This window comes from Falco punctatus (genome assembly GCF_963210335.1).
Source record: "Falco punctatus genome assembly, chromosome: 4".
Classification (NCBI taxonomy): domain Eukaryota; kingdom Metazoa; phylum Chordata; class Aves; order Falconiformes; family Falconidae; genus Falco; species Falco punctatus.
In genome coordinates, this window is record NC_137583.1 from 106,571,729 (window position 1) to 106,594,671 (window position 22,943).

At 35.9% G+C, this 22,943-nt stretch overlaps 1 protein-coding gene across 2 annotated transcripts in view; it reads right to left on the minus strand.

Moving 5' to 3' along the window:
* KCNH8 (potassium voltage-gated channel subfamily H member 8) overlaps window positions 1–22,943 on the minus strand; it is a 200,870-nt gene that overhangs the window by 117,148 nt on the left and 60,779 nt on the right. For both annotated transcript variants that reach the window (XM_080384929.1, XM_080384928.1), the window contains exons 2-3: window positions 17,007–17,240; window positions 2,413–2,544 (exon numbers count right to left, since the gene is read on the minus strand). In XM_080384929.1, the coding sequence (XP_080241055.1) occupies window positions 2,413–2,544; window positions 17,007–17,240 (366 nt within the window). The remainder of the gene's footprint in view (window positions 1–2,412; window positions 2,545–17,006; window positions 17,241–22,943) is intronic.

Sequence of the window (22,943 nt, forward strand, 5' to 3'; positions counted from 1 at the left end):
TTCTGAAATTTCAGATACTGAACTGGTTGCATAGATTGTACTGGGAATTCTTTTCTGACAATGATGAGACGATGTTCACCACTTGAGGACTAGTGAATCACTCTGCACAGAAAGAATTTGAATGTTACTTAAAGAGCTAACTTAACATTAAATTTATTTTTATATATCCATGTAGATTTATATAAAATTAAAATGCTGGAATTGTTTGTAAATATTTTGAATAAGTGGTTAAATCCTCTTTCTTATCTTGCTACATTATATAAAATAGTGTATTTGGCAAAGCCCCACACAAAGTGCTATTTTCTGTTGCCATGATGCAAACAAATATCACCATAGAATAAAATGACTGCCATGGTTTTAAAATGAGTATAAAGGGAAGGAACAACCAAGTTTCAGGATAGTGCTCTAAAGAATACATCACAAAAGGCAGCCAGATGTCAATATTGATAAGCTTATAATAATTGAATGGGCGTTTGCTGGTGTAATGCAGCTCTGCTAAGTGCATTCCTGTGTCAGTACACAGTAGGAGAAGTATTAATTTTTAAATGTGCAACAACAAACATGAGTTAAAACCTGCTTAGATGTACAATTTGACATGAGGGCACATCAAAAGCTGAAGATCATTTTAATCCATTCTAAAATAAGCATATATCTATAAAATGTTAATCAGATAAACAATAACTGTCATTTTACAAGTAATCAGTGATATATCCATTTCATGTCATCACTGGCATACCAAAGTGATTTCTCACTGAGTGTATCCTGAAAATTTGTATCTCTCATAAGGTAAATCATTAGCCTTTCAAACACAGATCTGGCAACGTCTCTTCTGCGTGGCCCCTCATATGATGTTTTAATAAATTACTATCCTAAAGCTTTCATAAGAGTAAGGTTTTCTGATGTTTAAGGAGAAACTAGATAAAATACATTTTACATATTAACTATTTTAATTCTAGGTAAAGTTGAAACATCTAGGTTGAAACTGGATGTAAGGAAAAGCTGCAAAATATAATTGTGTACTACTTCAAAGCCTTGCTTCAGTCTGGAAGCTTGGAAATTCTCAAATACGTTCAATGCAAAAACTGAAGGATGAAAAAAATCCCTTCCATTATTGAAGGCTTGGAAAATAAGACAAAGGTGAAATTATTTGTCCAAATGCACAGAAAAGGCAGACATTGCGAGCATAAATGTTGATTTATGAATATTCAGCAGCACTGGGAAGCATAATATTTTCTGATTTAAAGTATTAAAATGTTGTAAAAGAATGATGAATGATGCTTCTTTGTAACTGAAATATAACTATTTTATTAGAAAGCTAGTATTTAAAATCAGAAAAAACGTCAATATTATTGTTCCCCTACTTCAGAAACTGGTAAGGAGAAAAGGACTACTAAGGCCATATATACCTTGTTTCTAAGATATGCAGAGATCAAATAGCTATCACGGGTGGAAAAAATTTAAATAAATCCGAGAGCAGTAGTAGATTGGAAAATTCAACAGTAATGAAATTTTACAGAATTTTGAAAGCTACTCTTTCTGTCTATAGATAAACTTTTCCTAGACAGTTCCTTTGACACTTTAAAATTGCAAACTTAAAGTCTTGGTTCACCATACCTTTACAAAACGTAAACCTGGAATAAGTTCACTGCCTTTGATATGCAACATAGGTCAATGCTGACTGCATAACCTATATCTCCCCACACTGTCTTTGCTTTGTGTTAGCAGAATTTAGCAAAACTTGGCCACACTATACAGCCAAAATCAATTTATGGCAGCTGTGAATCATTAGCATAACAGAATCTTTTTCCAAATTCATGAAAGAAACTTCACATTATTTTGTTTCAGAAGCAAATAAAAGCAAGAATGCATTTATTTTGCTAATGGATATTCCTAAAGACATAATAAATCTTATAATTTCATATAATGTAATGACAATTAGATGACATAAGAATAGTCATGCTTCTCAATACGCAAAATAATTTCTAAAGTTGTATGTTCTGCTCATGGAAAATCATGAAAAAAATGCATTCATTCATTTCTCAGCCATGCTGAAATCAGATTCAAAGAAGGAATGTTTGGAAAGGTCTAACTTTTCCAAAATGTACCTCTGAAAATCCAGAAAGTACATAAATTAAATCATGGTACATTAAAACAAATGTAATTTTGAGGACAAATTATTCTGTCTCCTGGATTCTGTTTTTACAGAATGTGGAGCAATATGTAAATTTTAAAAATTACAAATAAGAACTTTGATAGATTATTTGTCCTTCCATGTCATATGTTAATTTCTTCTTTGGAAAGCTTGGAGGTCTATATACTGAAAAGGTTACATGAGAGAGTGTTCATGAAAGTGTGACTCCCAAAAACTTATCAATGTTGGTTCTTATCAATAGTGTTGCAATTCACACAAACCTTCCTTTTTGTCTTCTGCAGCAATCTTCACTTTTGTGTCTGTTATATCTTTGAAAGAGGCCAGAAAGAGTACTACATCTCCTTTTTCATTCTTTATAGGGACAATATCCAGTAGGCACCAGAATGAAGACCCTGTAAGGATAAAGAACGAATTTAATTCAAACAGCTGTCTTTTACAGAGAGAGAGGGGAAAAAAAAAAAGTGAACTACTAAATCTACAACTAATGTAATTCTAAAAAAAATATCTTATTTAGGAGATCAGTAGTCAGGGAATCACAGATGTTCAGCTCATGTAAATCTCTTTGCATCACTGGTTCAAGCTCAGTAATACTGCTTTCTCTAGAAGCAAGACATTAATTTAAATGCAGAATTTATCTACAGGGATCATTAATAGAGTTTAATGAAGCTGCTTACTCCTCTGAAACCATGCTTTCCTTTGAACTCTCAACTGATGTTGCTTATTTTACTGGAATAGCTTTCACTTTGTTAACTTGACATCTGAAGCTTCCATGTTTACTATTGAATCATTCTACCTTAATCGTCTGACTTGATACTCATTAAAACCTCTTGACAGAAGACCTGATACTCAAAGCATCATTCCACTAATTCAAAGATATTTAAACTAATCAGACGTCAGACTTAGATTAGAAATAGAATTAACTCCTTGCATCTTACAGATGGTGAGATATATAATACCACATGTAATCTGTAAAATGAATATCAGCTATCTTCTTTACAGTCTATAACGTTTGCCTCGCTAAGACAATGCTGAGTTTGGCAATATTTTTAATTCATGTCAATCTTTCTCTGCCCACATCTGCCACAGAATTATACAGCTTAAAATAAATTATTACTGCAGTCACTGATTGTGTCATGTGACCTCATTGCAAGGTATGTTCAGTTCTGACAACATCATTCATAAATCTGCTGTTACTTAGAACAGAAAACAATGAATGTCTAGATGCTGGTAAGGCACCAGAAGTATAACAGAGATCTTAGCAAACATCCTAGATCCCAGCTCCATCCATTCTGGGATAATTCAGCCCAGTGCCAGGCTTTTGTCTTTCTCAGTTTTTGGGTATCAACACTACCTCCCTCCACCCACCATCAGCCTACTAATATTATTTAAAAGATATATATGTACTGCTACAGAATTACTTTTTTAGGTTTAAATTTCTTTTCTGGGTACCTCTTTACACTTCCACAATCGTGTTGCTTCCCAACATATTATTTTTCACATTCATTTACAAACAGAAGTCTACTTTCATTCAGAAAAAGAAATAGGAATAGTTCCCTGGTCCACTGCCACCACAACTGGCTACTGCCAAATGATCAGCTGAGCTTTAGAGGTGTCCTTAGAAAGAGCAATCAGGTTAGCCACGTCCCTCTCTATTTGCTGTCTTCTGAACTCTGCAGTTTTGAAAATGAACTGGACACACTAAGATCACAATTCAGCTTTCTAAATTAAATTTTCAACTGGATTTTCCCTGACTGCCTGTTGAAGGCCGTAGGTAAGCATTGGGGATGAAACAACGGCTTCCCTTTTGAAGGACCACCACAGCTGAAGGTATAAAAGTATGCTTCAAAGGAAATTCTTCTGGTTCTCTCTGTCCTGGTCAAACTTTCCAAGAGGCAGACAGGCAGCTCTGAGAGTAGCATTACTAGTTCAGTCATCAGGTAACTCTTCCACTTGAGGCGTTTAAAGAAGGGGCAGGGATAACCGGGAACAGGAGGACAGAAGGCTGGAGGAGAGAAAAATCATGGGAAGAAGCAGACTGGCTTTATGTTGGGTTTAAGGTTACTCATTTTGAGGTTGAAGGCAGAGCAAGCAAAGAAGTCCTGTTAAAAGAAGGTAGGACCGGTGTCAGAAGCAAGATATTTCTTCTTCTTCTTCTTCCATTTTAATTCTCCATTCTTAAATAATTTTCTGTACAGATTTGACTTTTTTATCAAAACTTCTGGGAAAAACCGCTTGGTGGTGTTACTGTCAGAAGTGTTCTAGATGGCCACCACCCTATCAATCTGAAGTGATGCATTCAAAGAGAGGAAGCATTAAGCAATTTTACTTTCCTGCTTAAATATAGAATCACAGATCTCTACAAAATATTGTTATAACTCTTAAACTGGCCAAATTCTTACTTGTAAAATTACGTTCTGCCTGTCTGCATTCTAGCAGTAGTTTCAGCTGGATGAAAAGTCACTCAATTCCTTCTTCTAAACACCAATAGCTGCAATGATCTTTTAAACAGCTGTTTTAATCTCCTCCAGAAGTAGGAGTGTATCTTATTCTTTGCTTGTCTTACACACACGCGCACATGCACGCACATCATTAAAGCTGCTCCTGGAAGAAAATTGTGGACATCAGCAGTGTTCAAACAAACCTAAGTTATGTTATGCTAAGAAGCACACCTGGTAATGTTATCTGAAATGATAAGTTTGTAGGTTTAAGGAAGTTATGGTAACATGGTTCATCGATAGAAATAGAGACAAATCCTTTTAATTTTTCATGTTTTAATGCATTTACTCTTTTGTATAATCAGAGTGCATTTGAATTGTTTGCAGGTGAACTGGTCACTGAAAACATTCCACCCTGTCAATATTTAACATCATTTCCTGTTTCCCTTCAATCATATTTTCTCTCATTATCTACCCTCCTCCTCCTCCTCTATAAATATGTCTGAAAATATTGTGACTAAGCAAAGCAAAGATGCGTAAAAAAATGGTATGCACCACTAAAGGAACACATATCCAATACATGCAATAGGCTACTTCTCTCCTGAAGAGCTCCAGGCAAGTGCTGTGCATGGTGCCGCTGCCAGTCTCAGCATTACTTATACACTAAACCTTCAGAAGTCCTAAGCTGAACTTGTTGGTGTTGTTTTTTTTGTTTTTCTGCCTTTACTCTGAAAGGAGCAAATAAATATGAAGTATTCTTCAGGACTAGAGGAGATGATTCATTTTAAGTCAGTACTAGGTCAATATGTGGTTGCACTTTGTCAAGAACAGAAGCGTGCAATCTTTCACTACTGAGGAGCATTCTTAGAAAAATATACTGATCCAACACAATCTGTTACATAGCTTTTACTGAAAGCCAGCATCATATAATTCTGTAAGCCAAAAGAACTTTCTACTCATAAAAAAAAAAAAGTAGCGCTCTGCTTTGTTACAGTTCTTTTGAGTGCACTCATCTGTGAGACAGAAATTCCTTCCCTGCTTCAGATGGTGCATACAAAGGTCTTCTGTATTGTCAAGAGTCCTCTATCACAGAAATTTCTTCTGGAGGTTTATTTATGTACAGACTCTTTATTGCTTCAAGCCACCATTCTTGGAGAAAGAGTCTAATCTTTCCCTTGCATTATGAACTGGAGTTTCAAAATATATTTTAATATCCTCAAGGCTTATATAAGCACATCACAGGGAAGGAAAAAAAGAGACCAAATGAAGCATAATCTTATCACAAAGCAATTTGGCTATAGTCCACCTTTTATACATACATAAAGAGAGTGCTTTACGGTCACTCTCTCAAGCACCCTTTCTACCTTTCCTCGCTCCAACAGCTGGAAATCTGTCCTCAGACTGAAATCAAAACAAAGGTCAACAGACCAAGAAATTTAAAAGGGAGATTTTATACAAAACCCTGCCATTAGAATGCCAATAGCCTTCAGAGCCAAGCATTGCTTTCACTAGAAAGCAAAGCCTGCTTAAACCAAGGAACAGACTCAGACCGTTAGCCCTTTTGGTGAGCTATGTGTGTTCATCAAACAGAAACACTCAATCTTCAGTCATGCCCACCCTAGACAAAGCCCAATGAAATACTCAGGATGGAAATCTTTTGTGGATATATGGTTATTGAAGAGGTATAATAATATAGAAATGAAATGGCATTATTGACAACCAGCTTATATAATTCTTTAACAAAATAATTAAATCCATCTCGTCAAAAAATTTAATTGAGCTTTTCTGCAGTAAGTGTCTTGTTAACCACACTTATTCCTATTAAAAAATTTCTTACAAGCGGTAATATAGATGCAAAGCTATGTTTTCTTTTTGCCCTTTACAGCCTGGGAGTTGTTTTGTCCAGGCTCAAAAGCTTAAGGCTTCCTTTTTTTTGGCTACGTGTCAACCATCAGTGGTTATATCCACTTCCAGACCTTCACTTCCTCAGGACTTTGCTTGCCACATCACTCTCCAGACAGACATTGAGCTGGCTTGTGTTGCCCCTTCCATCACTCAATGGCAGAAGATAATAAATGAACAAATTCCTGTGGTTTATTTCCACCTCTCTGTGGTGAGAGGAGGAGGGATTAAGATGCAGACCTCTTTCTTGAAGCTCTGCATCTGCCCATAACGTATCAGACTAACCAAATGTAATGTTTCATAGGTACCTGAAGAAAAAAAGAAAGTTTAAATGTTTTGCATATCAGACACATAAGCTTTTGGCACAAGGCAATCACTTCACAAGGAATAATTATCAGGATATATAAGCAGAAGAGGGCAGAATTAGGCCGCACAGGGCATCATAAGTCTGGCACATTTCTTTGTTTCAGTACTTGACTTAGTAAACTAAATGTTCTTTTAAGTAGATGCAAATCAAGCCTTAAAAAAAAATTTAAAACACACCACCCTATTTCTGGCCATTTGTTATGTAGAAGACAAAGATAAAAATATTTTTATACATATATCTGTAATAACTCGTCAACAAAGTTGATGCTAAATCCTCAGCATTACAACACAGTCTCATTGACAGAGTCACTAATTGTTAACAGAATAAACCTACTGCTGGGTACAGGATAATGCCAGAGATGTTTTAGCTCGATCATTTCCACTTTTCCATCACAGAAAGTGTGGACTCCCAGACTGACAGACCAGGATGCCAAAGACTTTTTCTGGGGAAACCAAACTCTCTTTCATTAGCTTATTCAAAGATTCCCAGTGTCACCGATAACATTTCATTTTGAATGTTCTGTGGTTTTGACAAGATATCAACTTTTTGTTGAGGAGAGCAAGGTGCAAAAAAGAAAGCAATGGTTTAAAAAAAATACAAGTGAAGAGAAAGAGAATGGGGCTGAAAGAAAAAGTACAGCTATAAATTGAGTACTTTCTTGCAAATATCAGAGCTTTGACAATGACCAATTAACACAGCCAATGCAAGGTTACATTGCTTTAAGTAAATAAGCACCTTATTCTTCTCCATCATTTCTGCAGAAGTGGCATGTATAAATTAACAAAATCTGTTTTCTTTTTCCTCCACTACTGCAGCTGTAGATGACAGCCTGTGTGCGATACCCTAGTGACAGTCTTTGGCCTGACAATATTGCAAGAAAAACTAACAGAACAGATATGGACTATCAGGTAGATGACTTATGTGGTCACTGATGGTTGTGCTAACGCTTGTGTAGGAGTAGTAAAGAGGGGTCAAGGACTTGTTTCCCCAGGTTCTGTATGGCAAACAGATCATACTTGTATCCTGCAAGTAACTCTCCCTACAAGCTTTAACAGTCAATGCAAATCCATTCCAAAATACCTTAAACCAGAATACAGTGTATCCCAAGAGTGTGGTAGAGGAAAGGTGATACTTAAGATACCTTAGTAACAAAGTAAAAATTGTATTTCAGTATAAATAAGTAGGTATTAATCCTGTGGAGCCGATTTAGAAACCTCTGTTAAAAATATCTCTGCATGCTTCTGTACAGGCTATAGAGTACCGTGTGAAATTATTCAGATCTATCACATCTCACCAGAGAATGTGTAATTCCTCCTCCATGTGTCCACTCTTCTTTTCTGTGCCCAAACTACACTGTGGTCCTGCTACTGCCAGGTAACTCAGTGACTCACATGTCACGTTCCCCAGCACATCTAACTTTTTCTGCCATCACTGCCATGATGGAGAGATGGAAATGATGTTCTAAGAGAAGATGCTTCTCAGCACAGCAGTCTCCGATCCTTGCCTCTCCCGCAAACTGCCAGTGTTAAGCAGAAAGGCTTAACTCACCACCTCAAAGTCTCCATTTATTACTATGTGCACAGACTACCTCTGTTATGGCAGCTCCTAGTTTGAGTGCCTGACTTTTCCAACTTCGTGCTCTTCACATATTTTTTATGCAACAGCTAGTACAGTCTGCAGCGCACATTTTATGTAAATTAGTTTATGAGCTCATTAGTTTATGAGCTCCAGCTCATCTACATTTCAGCTTTTTTTACTCAGCTTTCCTGTCTCTCCTTTTATAACTCCACTCTTTCCTACTTAATGAAACTCTTGTTTCAGAATCCTCTAGTTGCATTTGAGTTTTCATTGAGCAAAAGCAGAGAAGCTAAGCAATGCCTGTTAAAGCCATGTGACGTACATTATCCTTAAGTGTACTACTTATTTTTTGTCTGCTCTAATTTCCTTTTCCTATCTCCATCCAGATTAGAAAAGAAAACTGCGTTTAAGGAGATAAATACTTCCCTGATGTAATACATTTACCAGGTTACATTTATAACAATTAGAAAAATACACAGGATTATCTAAAAACTCAGTTAAGTCAATGAAATGCATTATGTTTAAACGCAAAAAGCTTCAGGGCGGATTCATAAATATTATCAGTCTGCAACCTCCCTTTCCTCCACCTCCATTGATCATTACTCATCATAATATTACAAGGCATTCAGCATTTGTCAGCTAAATCCTGGGAGAGTACTAATTGAGACAGTCTATTATATAAATAAATATCCAATATCTATAGTTAAAGTGGGAAAAAAACCCAACATAAAACATAACCAACAAAACCCAAACCAAAATACTTTTTCTTCAATAGGTTTGTACGGACTGTTTCAGAAATAGTCAGGCTCAACCCTTCCTGAGCAGTCTAGTCTTTACTGTCTTCAGTTGAATTCTGCTTTTTTCATTGCTTTGAGTTGAGCAATCCTAAAATGAGCAAAAAATTGTTTCCCTTGATTACTGTATTTTTGAAATCCATTGCTAAAACACTGTTTACAACCTACGGTCCTTATTCCTTTTGGGTTTTCAGAGCTTCTAATCCAACATGTAGATGTAATCATTGCATTAAATATGATTTCTCAGTCTACTGAGGGTTGTACTTTTTTTAAAAAAAAAGCCAAGACATTTTCTAAGGCCAGGGTGATCTTTCATATACATGTATCTGTGCATATATATTTACATGTATACACACATATATATGAAACCCCCATGTATTTATAAATGAGTTTTTTCATTTCTCTCTTTCTCCCTATAAGCTACTTAATCTTTTTGAAATTGTCTCTGGTATTTTGACATCAGGAAGAGTTTTAGTCCACATTCATCTAAAGACAACCACGTTTTCAAATGACATTACTGTGCTTTTAAGCTTATATTCTCTTCAAAAGAAGCTTTAAAGATGACACAAAACTTCTTGTAAGCAAAAACAGAGCAAGACCAACACAGACCACTACAATTATAAAGAAGACTTTCCAATTTTTCAGTTTCAAGAAACAAGTGATAACAATATAACAAAAATATCTTCTTGCAAGATATTTTTGTGACCCTGATTCTGGAGTGTCTAACAGCAGCAGATCCTAGAAACAGGAGGTCAGGGGTCTGCAGAATGGGAGGTCTCCCAGCCCTGGGAGAAGTGCTGGTCACAGTCTCATGGTTATTCATATAGCTTTCAGCAGACATTCCACAGGGAAAGAGGGGATTCTGCCAGTTAGTTGTCCACTTACATCACAAAGCTCCATTTTAGAAACGGATCATTTATTTTTCACTGCTTTTTCCACAAGCTTCGGTCAGAGAAATTATTTTGCTTAATCAGTGCCAGTATAGTCTCTGTCTATTATTTTAGTTTTATCTGTTAGTACTAATCAGCAGGTTTTAAGCAAGTTCGAGGATTTTCTGTTGAGCCCACGATTCTAGAGCTTTAACCTGCTGTTGGCATGCTGCCCACTGGCACCTTTCTGGAAGGCAGGGGCTAACGCTGGGACCTGAGAAAGGGTCAGGTCATGGACCTGGATTGATACCTCCGTCCTGCCAGTTTTATGGGTTTTGTACAGAAGGGTTTTGAAACACACACTGAGGAATTACATAACGCTGTAGAGAAGATTAATCTTCCCAGTTCACCACTCGAATCCATGTGAGCACATGCTGTAAACAGACTCTGAGCCTGCCCGCTGAAAAGAATTATAGTTACCCCACCAGTTGGAAAGAAGTAGGTTTTAACCGTTTAATTACTTAATTGCTCTATAAAATCAGACTGCTTTTGCAACTCCCCAGTCAAATCAGTGAGAGGGTTCAATAGACAGTTTTAACATGAGCTTCCTGACACTATCCCAAAAAACTATGGAGCTAATGCAAGCACTCATTGCAATTTTCAGCACAGGAGGTGGCAAATAGTCTGCACTATGATCCTTCATGTGAATTTGGGGATCAGGAATAAAACAAGCAAATGTCAGAAGAAGAGAGGCATGTAGTCATCAGGAGAAATGGTGCTTTGATGTTTCTTTAAAAAAAGAACAGCCTAACTCATGATGAAGCACGGGGAAAGAAGTTATTTAGCTAAAGTTTGATTTAAAACTCATAAAAATAAAATGTAGCCTATCAGCAGCCTCAGTGTGGCCATAAAATTGTGAGAAAATTTGAAGCGTGACTGGTCTGATGTAGTACAAACATCCCCACCTACATCTTCTCCTAAAAAAACAGATGTATAGAAAGCAGCATAATGAAATATATCTTTTTTTAAAAAAGTGCATACAAGCATTACTACCAGCCATTTATACTAAGTGCAGCTGGAAGCCTAGCATGCCTGTATGGAAACACTAATCTGTCAGCATCTGTAAGCGATGAAGGGCCCATCACTTTGCAACAATGCAATAAACAGCAGGAAACTCTCATACAGATTTATTTACTTATCAGCATGCTTCTAGGAGAACAAATCTTTTCCCAGTGAATTATGTTTTTAATAAATCATTTTGCTGTTGAAAGAAACTATTAGCCAATGTCACCGTGAGTGCCATCAGAACGAAGTATCAGCGCTGTCAGTCAGTAAGCAGCAATCTTGTTGAGGTGTCATTAAATTGCAGCAAAAGATCTAGGATATATCAGATCACATTGTACATGGGATTTTACTTTTTTTTTTTTTCTTCTAATTGAACGGTTTTGTCTCCTTGTAGGGTTTTGCTGACTGCTTTACCCGAGGCTCTGCAGAGTTTAAGCCAGAGCTCTCTGGCACGTCTTCCTCTTCTGCTGCAGAAGCTGGGACCGTCTCTAAAACACCTACACACTTCAAGACTATACATTATCTTTCACCAGAGGCCATCGTTCAATCAAATGAAGTGTTCGGGGAGAAAAGGAGACCAAAATTCTCTCTTCTGTGAAGCAGAGGAAAATAAGGACATGCCTTCTCTCTATGTCCCCAACTGTACTGCTTTTTAAGAGAAAGGCTTTCCCAAGATCAGTGAAAATTCCTAAAGTTTACTGAGCTATGTGGAAGGGGGGGAAGAAAAAGGGGAAAAAAAAAAGAAAAAAGAGGATGTTTTTATAAAGATACAAATTACTGCTTATGGCTCATGTAATTGCAATTATGTATAACCACCAGATTAATTTTTTAGTGTTGCTTGTTCTTTTTATTTCCCTTCTGTATTTTGTTCTGTAATTTAGATAATGTGAGCAAAACAACCACAAAAGCTTTTTAGCTTTCTTATTTTTAGGCCACATTTTTAAGGCAGACCAGAATTGAAGTCATGTTGCTGCGAACTATCCTGCTAAGCAACTTGTCAAGGGACTTCCTCTACATTAGTAACTAGACGTCACTAGAAAATTAATGTCTTTGTATGGAAATTCCCCCCCCCCCCCTCCAGTTAGAAAATTCTAAGAAATGCCTCTTCTCTAACTGCCGGGCTTAACATTTCCCAAAGACATGGTGGGTTTCAGGAGATTTTTTAAAAAAAGTTCATATTAAAAATGTACCATACAACTCCCCTGTTTCAAAATGCTACAAGATGTTTTCAGACAACCATTAAAAGCAGGTTTTAAAACTTCTTGTTGGAAAAAAGGGATACCATTCCTGCAACGAGCAAAATACTTTTTGTAGGGAAGAAAAGCTTTAAGAAAACCTGATTTTCTTTCATTTTAAAGGAAATTAATTTTCCTTAAATTTACTTATAATTAATTAAATCTTCTATAATTTTAAATAAGATTAAACTCATCATCTAAAAAAAGCTTTCTTCGTTTCCTTAACACAAGTCATGCATTAACTGCAAATAATATAATGGAGCCTTCGTTATTCTGTAGCCGCATTATTCAGCTGCAGCCATGGCAGAGGATATATAGATGATGTCTCATAGCTTGAGGCTTATTTCATTTGCCTCTGGCTGTCATTGCTGCTCGTGCGAGAACACTGCTACACCTAGACTTCAAATGGCCTCTTACCTGATGGTATCCAGTAAGTCAGTAAGAGGCTCTGACTTTCACCCTTACTCTACTCATGTTCCACTCATCTGAAATAATACCTTGGTCCTGACCTTCCAGATAATCATACAGAGTTATTAAAACACATATTCTCCTACACTGATGAGAAAAGCCCCAAAATACCTTGCTTTAATCATACCAACTCTTAAAACTGAAAAAAAAAGAAGAAAAAAAAAAAAAGCAGCAAAATAACTATATTGTGCCTTCCTGACTTCATCGTTTACTTACCAAATCTTTAGGGGCCAAGAACTACAAGGCACATGCCTAAGACATGCCTCAAAGTGTTTAATTCATTTTACTTGTGGAAGATGACAAAGTGCAAAGTGTCCCTTGAGTCCAAGTGGCCTATCACAGTTGAAGCAACTCTGCATGCAGCCAGGTCCTAAGGCAACTTGTGATGGTGGTCCCAGCAGCATCCACTCGCTCCAGTCCTCTTACAGCAGGGATTTTTAATTGCCCACAAAAATCTGCCCAAACAGCCCTGTTGTTGGGGTGCACAGGTAATACAGGCACCACAGTGATGCCTCTCAAACATCCGTAAATCTAAACTGGCTGTGGCTGATTACGTAGTGTTTCACACAAGCTACACGGACACAGAAAGAGGCCAATTTCCTTTCAGTGAAGGAAGGTTGTAGAACCAGTGCAGGTCTTCAGAGGGTGTGTGTAAGAACAAATCCCTTTTGAAACACTACAAACTGATTTTTGAAACATCGGAAATTGATCTGATGAGGTCATAAGTGAATCAAGGTGTGACCTTCTCAGCAGCAGCAGATGGACAGTTTAGACTGGACTAAGTCAATGATTATAAGGTCTATTGTAGCATCATCTTAGACTGTAACAGTAAGGGAAAAATCCACATTGCAGCTTAATTGTACTTCATCTTGGGGGATTATTAGGAGCTCATTAACTACATGTACTTGCTATTGATAAATTTTTGCAGTGGTCCAGCAGGGAGAAAAAGAAGGATTTGTCTAAATGTAGTTCTGTAGCATAGTGTCCCTCTGCTTTTAGATTACGCTGAAAAAGAGATCCAGGGATTGAGTTCATTTCTCACAACTCACTTGAATTCAAAAACGTTACTTTGCATTTCCATTATCATAATTGACAACTTAATTCATTGCAGATGTTTTGAAGGAAGTGTAGAAAGAGTAAGAGGAAAAAAAATATCATTTAAGAAATCAGCTCCTAAGCTATAGAATTTTAAAACTTTCTGAAGAAGGCAACAATCATAAAATTCCTCGTCTTTTAATAGTTTGCTTTTCTGTCTTCAAAAAACCAATATAGCTCTGATAAATGAAAAGTTAGAACTGGCTGAGGAACCAAAATAAATACTGAAAATATCACGAAAAGTGTATTTTGAGTGCTATTTTCAAAAGACTTCTCTCAAGCTGCTGTTACTGCTGCCACAGTTCTAATACTGCTCTGTGCTAACACAGCAGAAAACATCCTGGATGAGAAGGTACAGCCTGTTTATCCTATTCTAAGGATCCATTAAAAAAACCCACATATGAATAAAAGCTCCTATACACTTCTAGTCATTCCAGGAGGATTGTTTTCTTCCAACCCAAACCATTCTATGATCCTGTGATTGTATGATAAGAAAGCAAGAATAAGTTATTGCATTCATATAACCGTTTCCCTCACAGTCATTTCTTATCATAACGTTGTGCTCATTATTAAGCTTTTAAGAAGGATGCTGAGGGGTGTCAGTCTGTTCTGTGAGCTCAGAATTATCCCTGAAGCTCAACTTCTATCCCTGGATTTATCCCTGAAGTGTACATTTGGTCTTATAGCTAGGCCTACAGAGCAAGGCTGTACCTCTGAATAGCGGACTAAAGCCAGATACCCAGTTTTAGTCTGACACCCTGAAGTCCTACTGGGACACTGAAGTGCAACCCTGTGACAACTAGGCATTGCTAGTTACTTGTCTCCCACTGACCTCCGTTCCTGGCATTATACCGGGCCTGACTATACCTAACTATACTATACCATATATAGACTATACTAGCCTAACTGACAATTATTTTCTGTATCGGGTAAGCCTGAAGGTATCCATACAGTCATTTGGGGGTGATTATTGCCAAAGTTCTTCCTTCTTCATATATTTTTTAAACATTTTTCTATAGCAAAGACTTTTTTTTTCTTTTTTTTTTTTTTTTCTGCCAGTGTTGAATAAGATTAACAGCTTCAGAAGTTCAATTTTTCTTCTGTGAAAAACCCAACACAACTCCAGACTTGAAGCATTTAGCTAAAATGGGTCATTTACCAATTTTGGTGTCTGCAATTTGCAGTTCTGTTGAAAAAACAAAATTACTTTTAAGATAAATTTTGCTTTTATTCAAGAACAGTCTCATGTTATTTTTATACCTATTCATTTCTGTTTCCCAGTGGTACAGAAATACATGAGAATGAAAAATATAATAGGCATCCTGGCAAATTTATTCATACTCAGAAAATGTCTTGGAATGGCTTCCTGTCAAACTGTACACAGGGATGCAAGTAGGATAGATTGTGGGAAATCTTTTATCCTAATAAATTTCTCTTAATCTATTTATCTGTGGTTCAGTTACTTTACTGTTAAGCAAATTGACCTGCAATCTCTTTCTGCCTGCATTAATCGTTTCTATTATAGGTTTGAAACACCCTTTCATAGTGCAAAGGAATCACAATTTATCATTTAGGACCAAGACAGTGAAATGAATGTGTTAGCTTTACTTCTTTCTCTTACATACATTGAAATCTGGTCTCACCATGCCCACTCATCACTGTACAATACTTGAGAAAAGCAGCTGCTATCCTTCCAGATTAAAATAATTCTTCCTTATACTCAAGACATGATCTACAAATTTGAAACTACTTTCTTTGAATAACCTTCCTAAAACATAAGTTCAAGGAACTATAGGAGTTTCTTCTAAATGCAAAAAACCCAAAATTAAACACCACCTCCAAGCCTCCCCAAAAAGACAAGAGAAGGAAGCATTTAGCAGCATCTTCAGAATAACTTCAAAACTTAACACTGTGAAAAACAGCAGACATAAATACAAGCCATCTAAGCAACATTTCTCTTTTTGATATGTTACGGAAAGCGAAGCTGTCTTCTAAGATTGTAAATCACCGACTATCTTCTTGTAAAAAAAAAAAAAGTTACTTTTAGAAAATAGCTTTTAAAAATATTTAATATAATAGTAGTAATATTTGAGGGGAAAATGTTTCATTAGTAAAGACGTGAGTAGAATCTATGAAGACGACACATGGTCTAAACATATGCGTAGAAATTCTAGCCATATAATAAAGCAAAAGGTGATACTCGGCAAGCAGCCATGGATCCATTGAACCCATGGATCATTAAACACATGTGAAGGCTCCTATATCACTAAGGCGGCTGCAGTCCTGTCAGTATCTCACACAGTGTCACCTGTTTGAAGATCACATGAACAATGGCAGCGTAAATGCTTACAGCACAGGTGCACTGAAGAACCTGATATAAATGAAACAAGCTGATAAGTGTGCATGATGGGGTGCTTGCTTCCATGGCTCATTCATCTTGACTATGAAACTGTCCTTATAAATGTCCTACCACAGGAGTGAAAGCTTTGATGGTGCAACCTGAAATTTACTGAAGTCTATGGAGTTGCTTAATGCCCAGAAATGTTTTTTTAATGTGACGATGCATACTTAAATATAAATTTTACTTAAAGTACTTACCCACTTCTTGAAAATCATTATTATTGCATTTAAATATAGTGGCTGAGCATTTTATTGATGGGACTGAAAATTGTACAGAGTCATGGTCTACCATATGGTGAGTATTAATTTTTTAATTTAAGTTTCAGCAGTTAAGGGTAAGAACTGCAATACGTGAAAAAGTAGAAAATGCCATGTCACACTGAGTGCAGATAACACGGTGTCTCATCATGCAGTTTAGGATCCTAAATTTGTTCTATGCATCTTTGTGACTTGTCACATACTTACATATAATCAGTAATATTGATATAAACGTAGTCTCAATGTGAACTGTCCTTATTCAAATCTGTTCTTGTAGGACTGATTATAGACATAAAAAATCATTACATAAAAATGCATACTATATATCATATGCATTAATGCTAAGTTTCATTCTTTGGGACTAACAAAACAGGAAAGAAAAACTTACCATTCTTCTTATAGAACATGATTTCTCCTTTGAACTCTACCTTTTCCTCCAGTGATTTCTCAATTTGAACAATCATCTGCTCATTTGTTTCAGCACCAAGTAAAAATTTACAGCTGCAGCTCTTCTGCATGACTTCAGTTCGTGCAAATCCAGCAAGCTCACAGAAGCCATCTGAGCAGTAAACGATAGGGAATCCCTTAGCCACCTGAGCATTTGCAAGGATGAAGTTACTATCTGTAGAAGAACACAAAAGTGAAACAAGAATTACAGTCTGATTTCTACATCATTTGACGTAACACTCCCTTTAGATTCATAGAAAGGCACAACTGGACATGCGTTTAAAAGTGAAGTCCCAACTGCCTGCAAACAACAATTCAAATTCTGGTTTTAGACCATTAGTCTGAAAGTCAAGTTTTACAGCTCACAAAACATCTTCATAAGATGGTTCCTCATGGCTACGTACAGCTTGCCTCACTGCATCCTCAAGGAATAATTTATGATAACTGTCTCTGAGATGGATGATAGCACATTAAAACAACCACTTGACCAAAGACTGGTGACAAACATGAAAGCTTTGGAGATATTTCAAAGGTGCTGTTATGCTCCCACTCAAACTACTCCGCAGTCTGAACATGCACAGCTATATCTTTAAAAAAACGAATCCCTCTATGTTCTCAGTAAACTAAAGATGATCTTTAGCAACACTCAAATTAATTTCTTCTGTATAATTTTTTGAAGGGAATCCATAAAAGTAGAGTTGAGAGACATTCTGAGACTATAGGAAATTGTTTGTAGTTTGGTTTTGCCTTTTTTTTTTTTTTTTTTTTTTTTTGAGGGAAAAAGATTTCACCCAAAAGCACTGTCAGTTGTCTTCCAGAGCCCTACCACACTTCTCCTATATGAGACAAGCACATCAAAGATTGAACATCCTGTTACACCTTAATGCATTTTATACATTTTCGTGTGTGTAAGATGTATGACAAATTCAAGAAGAGTATATTGACATGGAGATCAATCAACAAAAAGCAATGTTCCAGTCTGAGTTCAAATCCTTCACAAATCTTGCAGCCTAATAGCTCATTTCCATCCTTTGTAGACGTGTCTTTGAAGGTTTTTTCCCTCCTTAAACTCTCATCACCAGCTTACATCAAGAGCTCTAGCACTTTATGGTCTTTTTAAATTAGCATGGAGACCCTTTCCAGATAATATATGAAGTTCTTATACATTATTTTTGCTTGTGTTTCTTTATCTTGAAGTGGTGGGGGGAAAGTTTTATGGGAGGAATCTGTCTACATTTCACATCGAGGGAGGAAAGACTATTTTTTGCCTATTGCTTATTAAGGAATGTTTACCTTGCAGCTTGCTAGCAGGTGCTTAGGAGCAGTTTAGTCCCAAGACAAATAACTCTCATTTTTCAGACTTATGTGCATGGGGATTCATGGGTATGCATTAAGGGAAAATACTATTAAATAACCCAGAATCCCTTGATAAATATTCATAAATTGAAAGAGAAATAATGAACTATTTCAATGGAAAACTCAGGTTGATATGCCTAATCCCCATACAGTGATATATTATTCATGAACAGGGAAGGTAGAGACAGAATTCAAAAAGTAAAATAGAGGGAGCGTAGGTCCATTTCAGTTTGAACTATCACAGGAGTTCTACATCCATGAAATTTCAATAACTTCAGCTACCTTACCCTTTTATTTACCCAAGGGATAAAATATTATGGCCGATACTGCTAAGGTTTCGGTATTTTAATGACAATGCTGAGGCTTTTTAAATGATCGACTTGCTCTTAAGCTTAATTAAAGTCTTTCAATAAATGATTTTTCTATTAAAACAGACTTTTCTCATTTGCCAAATAATTTGATTTAAAAATGCATTCTGGTTCAGTGCAGTGCTTAATTTAGCTGGTCATTTTTATTTGCCTAACTAGGGAATATGTATCATTATCATTCATGCACTGACATGCTGCTCCCCCTGTCAACACAAAACTAAATCCCCACACTGCCAAAAGAATTAAAATCATATGCTTGTAGTGCAGTTTAATGATGGTGCTACAGTGCAAGGCCTGCAGATCATACGTTCCAAATGCTTCTGTAGCTATCAAATTAATTTCCTCCTGGGTTTCTTGTTGTTTAAGATATAATTTTGTGATGCAAAGATTTTTTTTTATTTATTTATTTTTTAATTCTGATTGTTGTGAATTGCATGAAGGAGAATATGGAACACCAGGACAGAAAGGATAGGGAGGATGCTCTCAGAGTGTAGGAGTGCTTGAATATCATTATGAACAGGAATACACTGGAGCTTACCAAGCTTATAATCATTTTATGAAAAATTTAAGACAGTCAAACTCTGCTGTTATCTACATACAAATAAGCCCAGAATACTCTTGGTTACTTTTGCATTCATATAAAAAAAAATTTACTTTTAAAAGTCAACCCAGTGAAAATTATATTCAACCTGAAGTTCAAATCAAACGATGAAAGATAAACCTGTAATCCCAAACTAGTAGACTAAGGGATGTACTTAAATAATTTATTTTTTAAATTCCTTGTGATATTTAAGGATCAAGCAACATAATTTTATCCAATAATTATGTGTATAATCTAATTCTTCAGTAATATTTATTAAGTGATAATTAACATTTAATTATTACACAAAGCAATTTAAAAAAAGCTCATATGTTAAAATATTCTGGTTAAAAATTTGTTTACTTCTGTAATTTATTTTCATAGCTTGGAATCTTCAATATCACTTGCTATTCCTAGGGCACATAAGGCATCAAATAATAATTCAAAAAACAAGAACTGAGGGTGAAATTTATATCATTCAGGCTACAGTGTGAAACAAATAACAAACCCAACATTTAATGCTATGATCTTCAGTGATAGCTTGCTAGATCAAAAAAAAAATCCAGAGTAGGAAGAATGAATGTTGAATTCCGTATTAATAGTTCAGCACATCAGCCTGAATATCAAGTTATTTTATTTGGGTTGGTTGATCAGGAAACAGTATTAGATTACTGGTAGGATGTTTTTTGGGTTGTGGGTTGTTTGTTTGTTTGTTTTTTACAAGAAAACACATTCAAGCTAAATTTATGATCTATTAAAAAACATGTAACCTTGAGCCTTTGGGACTGTTTAGGAGTACAGGAAATTTGCAACATAGACTGCTGCAAATCTGTGAACAACCTGAAAGAATAGATTTTGACAAAACCACGAGTAGCAGTTTTCAGCTCAGAAATTAAGTGCTATAAATTTATGCAAATTAAATAAAAATAATTACATTGTGTATTCGTATATTAGCTTTGGATAAAAATACTTGCTTGTATATTCAAGCCTATGTGTGAAGCATAGAGGATGATTTAAAAGTGCTTCTCTTAAAGAATAGGACAAGAACCTTAGACACAAAAAAATCCAAGAACATTCACAAACTTTTCATTTAGCAGCAAGTCAGCAGAGACAGATGAATATGACAGAGGTATTCCACAAATATTCAGCACAATTTAAAAGCAGATTTGTTTCAACTATCCTTGTTTTCCTTAGAGCTCATTTTCTATGATGACCAAATCACTTTTTTTCACATGAAAGTGTGATACAAAGAATATTAGCAACTTGCACACCTGCATTTGCTTTGGAAGCAGGACATATTGGAGTGGATGGGACATTCACCAACAGAAGACTAGCATGGTTTCCAGAAACCTCTGCCAGACACATAGTATAAAATCAGGGACAATTAAACAAGCTGAACCAGAACCATGCTAACTAACTACACCTTCAATCACAAGCTCACACACTGTTGCCCTGTTTCAATGACCTGAAAACCAGAAATTATAATCTAAGAAACAGAATAAATTTGTATCACATACCATCTGATACAGAGAGACAGGTTCATTAAATGTCCCATGACAGAATTTTAGAATTGAGATAATTAAAGGAAAAGGCTATTATGCAAGTCTCTGCTTCATAATTAATGCACACAATTTATCTGACTGTTTGTAATGAGACAATATTACAATTAAACTCAGCACTCCCTTGATAAATCTTACTGTCATCTTATTTAGCAAAAAAATGACAAAAGGGTTTTTGCTTTAATACTGTAGCTATGTCTGCTATAAATTTCGTTATTGGCCTTCCCCGATTCTTGTAACAGTTCCTTTCAAAGTCCAGATGGTTTCTGCAAGTCTTCATCTTTACCAGTGGAGAACATCTGACTTCTTGTGCAACTGAGTACAGCCAACCACCACGCTAATTTTAAATATGAAATTATTTATGAATTAAAAAGGAAGGAAAAAAAACCTACAAAAAAAAATCCCTAGCAATTGAAGAAGCTGCAGTAATTAAACAAGTGACTCGTATTAGTTACTCTATCAAATGGAGAACAGTCCGTAAATTCTTCTGGATAGAAGGATTTACTACATTTCAGTTTGATTCCACAGTTGCTACATGGGCAACTTCACAAGAGAAGTCGCATTCCAGGTTCACACAAATTACTATTACAGAACATGACCATGTTAACAGTTAAGATTACCTAACTGAAAGATTAAAATATTCCACATGAGAACATTTAGCTTTTTTCAGCACATTTAGATGCAAGTGAGTCTAATTAGAGTTCGAGCTCATTTACCAACTACTGTCCTTCTAATATGACTGAGACCAAGATGATTTTATAATGTATAAACTTTCAAATATTAAGGTTCCTCTTGAAAACCTCAGTGCAGTTAACTGGGTCATTAATGGAAGGTTAAAATTTATCCAGATCTAAGTGACTCAGAAAGAAAGTTGATTACACTGGTACTTCTTCACATGCTTCACTAAAAAAAAATACCGTATATTCCAGTAAATTTACAGTAGTACAATAAAAGGTAAAACTATTGCATAATAAACTGCAAGTGTGGACTGATGAACAAAGGACCCTTCGCTGTAAGCTGTATAATTGATTTAATTGGCCATGTCATTTCAAATAAAGGCTGACATTAATAAGGAAACTTATTTATAAAATTGGCTAACAGTTACAAATTCAGAGTGTGAAAACCAAAAATAATGTCTGAAGTACCTGGCTCTATGGGCTCAGCTCAAGGGTAAGCTGCCATAGCTCCCACTTAACCTGCATTACCAAAATGAACTCCCATTATGTAAAGTTCTGAGTTCAGCAGCTAAGAAATCAACCTTTCACTTTGCATTTACAATAATATTTAGCCTGACAATGAAAATGCTTTACTATATACAATATTTATAGCTACAAAGAGAGTTAATTTGTAATGCAGTTCAGCTTAGAGACATCTAAGCAAAACTTGGGCATCTGGTTGCTAAATCACCTCCTAGTTTTATTGATAAACACAGATCATAAGCCATTTAAGAGACTTGGTGTTTAACGATCTCAGACCCAGCCTTCAGTGCCATTAGTGCACCAGGTCAATACTAGAATACTGACTGCAGCTTTCTTCATGACCAATCAAAGCACCTATTCCTAGAACAAAGCAGACAAAAAAGCCAGACAGTAGCAGAGAGAAACAAAATAAAAAGCAAAAGCAAAAAAATAACCCTCACGGTGAAATGGGCTCTAGGATTCTGGGCAGGGGGGAATCATTTACTCTTCCATTAGAAATCTCTGTATATGTTCCTATTGCTTTTCTATTCCCAATCTAATTTGCATCTACTTGAACTCTAAAGTGTAAGGACTCAGAAGGACTTTGATCAAATAGTACCAATGCTGTTACTGCTTGTTTATCATCTCAGAGCACCTTTCAAATCAAAAAACAGTGCAATTGTAATGGATAAACTACAGTAAAGGAGAGGAACTTTTGGAAGACATGGCTTTGAAGTTCTAGCGAATTAAACTCCACCAGCAGAAATCTACATCTTTTCCTCAAAAGGAAATGCTAACCAGTCTCAGATATGTATTTTTACTTTTTTCTTTATATGT